General features: G+C 43.1%; 1 protein-coding gene across 1 annotated transcript; it reads right to left on the bottom strand.

Moving 5' to 3' along the window:
• Nucleotides 1-215: 215 nt before the first annotated feature.
• On the bottom strand, nt 216-2679 carry LOC146681461 (E3 SUMO-protein ligase ZBED1-like). Its single transcript, XM_085448776.1, has 2 exons — nt 1785-2679; nt 216-1234 (listed from the first exon to the last, which is right to left on the bottom strand). Exons 1-2 carry the CDS (start codon nt 2677-2679, stop codon nt 219-221), a joined length of 1911 nt encoding a protein of 636 aa, XP_085304902.1. The 3' UTR covers nt 216-218.
• Nucleotides 2680-2962: the final 283 nt, after the last annotated feature.

Raw genomic sequence — 2962 nt, forward strand, 5'->3', positions numbered from 1 at the left:
CAGACAAAATTGACTAACTTTTGTCAATGTCAATATCAAATGAACTGAGAACTAAAAGGAAATTCTCACTCTCCTTGTTGTATAGCTGAGCTTTTCCAACAGTTTTAAAATAAAGATGCTAACAGAACATTCTTTAAATCCTAGGTACACATCCAAGGTGCAACACACACACACACACACACATATATATATATATATAACTTTAGTCTGAAAAAAGCCTACAGGTTGTGGGACAGGAAGACAAGTCTATCCACTGCTTCAGGCTTTAAAGCGGCCCTGTGGCAAGTCACAATATTACCCCCTGTACTAAATACCCTCTCAGAGGGGCTGCTGGTTGCGGGGATGCACAGGTAGCGCTTTGCCAGGCAGCTAACTCTTGGGAAGCTTCTGTTGTTGATTTTCCACCACTCAAGTGGGTCCATTTCACTGTCTGCATCAGGTGCCAGCAAGTACTTTTCAAGCTCCTTTTCAACTGTCTCTTTCTCAGTGAGCCCTGTGCTGGTGGGGTGGGATTTCTTAAAGAAACTGCCCAGTGACTTTCTCTGTTTCTTCTGGGTTGGTAGTACTGCAGCAGCTCCACCATCTTCTGTTTCCTCCGTTCCAGCTGAAGTGGATGGGTGCTCAATTTGCCCCAACATCTCATACACTGCTCTCATTTTGATGGCATCAACGTGTTCTGCATTAATGTATTGTACTTTGAAGCGCGGATCTAGCAGGGTTGCAACATCAAGCAGTTCATTTGTAATCTGGTCATTGTACTTTTCATCAAGGTATGTCATGACTGTCATCTTAAGGTCTTTTGTAAGTTGTGTTTCAACCTCAGATGGTTTCAGAATCTGTGTTCTGAAAAGGTGAAGCATCGGCTTGAGGTAGGACACACTCACGTAACACTCTCCAGAAAGTGAATCTGTGAATTCCAGTAGTGGGTTCAGGGCCACATGCACAGACTCCAGAACATCTAGATCTTGCCAGGAGGGAACCAAGTGCCTGGTCTTCTTATCTGCACTGAGGACCTGAGAGATAGCTTTATGTTGCTCCAGAACCCTCCTAACCATTTTTTGGCGTGAGCCCCACCTGGTGGGCGACTCTGTCACTAACTTGTGCTGGGGTAGGTGAAGCTCCTCCTGAGCAGCAGCCAATTCCCTTTTCTTCTTCCAAGAGAAACTGAAGGTGGCCACCACTCTCTTACACACGGCCACAGCTCGCTCCATCCTCTTGTCTTTGCCGGCTTTTTCTGTGGATAAAAAGGTAAATAATAGCACATATTAACCTCAGAATTTAATTTAAGATTTTTGATTTTTTTTTTCCAGTCACAAATAAATTTCACTGCCCTGAAAACACATTTACTTGCTATGATTGTACTTTTACTTTTTTAAATTTTGCTGACAGACTGACCAAATTTTTTTTTCTTATATTTAAAAAGGTGACAGAGGCTGGTGTTATCAACATCATTGTTTGACGTTTTCATCACTTGTTCTTAAAGAGCTGAGGTTCTGTATTAGCCAATTGGGATCCTGATAGAACCCCAAAATTCTAAATTTTATTTGGCACATTTTGTCAACTTGATTTACACTGAAGAGTGACTGAATATTTGCCTATTATGCATGCCAACAGCAACTATTACCTCAAATAAATAGGCTGACATGAAGAATATTCTTTCTGATGTTTATTTTTTAACAATAACCATTGAAGTGATTTAGATCTCTAGCTTTTAATATGTTTACATGGGCTCAAAAACACAATTAAAAGAGGCATTTTTAATTTTATTCTGCTTCCCAACTTACCGATAGCTGAGTGAAGTCGATGTCCGAAGCACTGCAGCCGGGTCCAGTTATTCAGGGATGTGGCCTTCACTATATTTGTCCCACTATCGGTTGTGATGCAGACTTGTTTGTCTTCACTCAGTCCCCAGGATGCAAGCGCTTCTGACAGTCCTAATGCAATTACTTCACCCGTGTGGTCGTCGGGAAGGTAGGCAGCTTGAAGACATTTGCTTTTCAGATTCCAGTCTTGGTCGATATAGTGGGCAGTAAGGCTAAGGTAAGGTTCTGACGTGCGACTTGACCACATGTCGGATGTAGTAGCGAAGAACGATACAGTTTGTAGCTCCTTCTCAACAGCCTCACGGCACTCTCTATATAGCGTTGGAAGCGCTATCTGAGAGAAATGTTTACGTCCAGGGAGTTGGTAACGAGGATCCAGTACCTTAATTAGCTGCTTGAATCCTTCATTTTCGACCGTGTTTATTGGTAGCATGTCTTTAGCAAGACAGTAGGCTATGGCATTCGTTATGTCGCAATGTCTCTTAGCTTTTTTGTCATATGGTAAGACGCTGGAGAAAGCCGACTCAATTGACTGTTGCTGCTTCGCAGGGATTCCCCCGGTTGTTTTCGATGACAAATTAGCACTTTCAGTCAGAGATTGAGCGTGCTCTTGTGGGTGGCACTGCTTCAGGTGATGAAACAGGTTAGTTGTATTTCCAGACTTGGTGGGAACATGCTGTCGGCACAACTTACAGTGCGTGCTACTCTGTTTTTTGTCGGACTTCAAATAGCCGAAATATCTCCACACTACGGAACTTTTCCGGCCCTTCCTTTCGACAATCTCTTCGGCATTCGAGCTGTCATCTGTGTTCTCTTCCGTTCTCTCGGTTGATTTTTCTCTACTTGGTGCACTCATTTTCTCCATCACCCAGTCGACACGGCGGTTAGCTGCTAGCTGCTTCACAAACAAATACGCACGTGCGCCTTGGCACTTGTGCTGTACGTAACAAGTCACGTGACGTGACGCTGCGGCTGTGATTGGTTCGGCTCTGCGCTACTTAATTTGGATTGGCTGACTTTTTTTTTTCTTTTTTTTTTTTTTAAGAGGACAAGAGCGGCGAGGTCTATCGCGATAGTTTAATTTCTCTATCGAGTAAAAGTTATATCGCGATACATATCGTTATCGTTATATCGCCCAG

The sequence above is a fragment of the Copadichromis virginalis genome, linkage group LG23 (assembly GCF_057382275.1).
Source record: "Copadichromis virginalis isolate Kocher_CV1m ecotype Utaka linkage group LG23, C_Virginalis_male_GT1.1, whole genome shotgun sequence".
NCBI lineage: Eukaryota > Metazoa > Chordata > Actinopteri > Cichliformes > Cichlidae > Copadichromis > Copadichromis virginalis.

What these genes read in the sequence shown, in the direction of transcription:
- LOC146681461 (XM_085448776.1), bottom strand. Translation starts at nt 2,679, where the DNA reads ATGAGTGCACCAAGTAGAGAAAAATCAACCGAGAGAACGGAAGAGAAC. An exon ending in TCGACTTCACTCAGCTATCG is followed by an intron (nt 1,235 to 1,784) that starts GTAAGTTGGGAA and finishes TTTTATCCACAG; the next exon opens with AAAAAGCCGGCAAAGACAAG.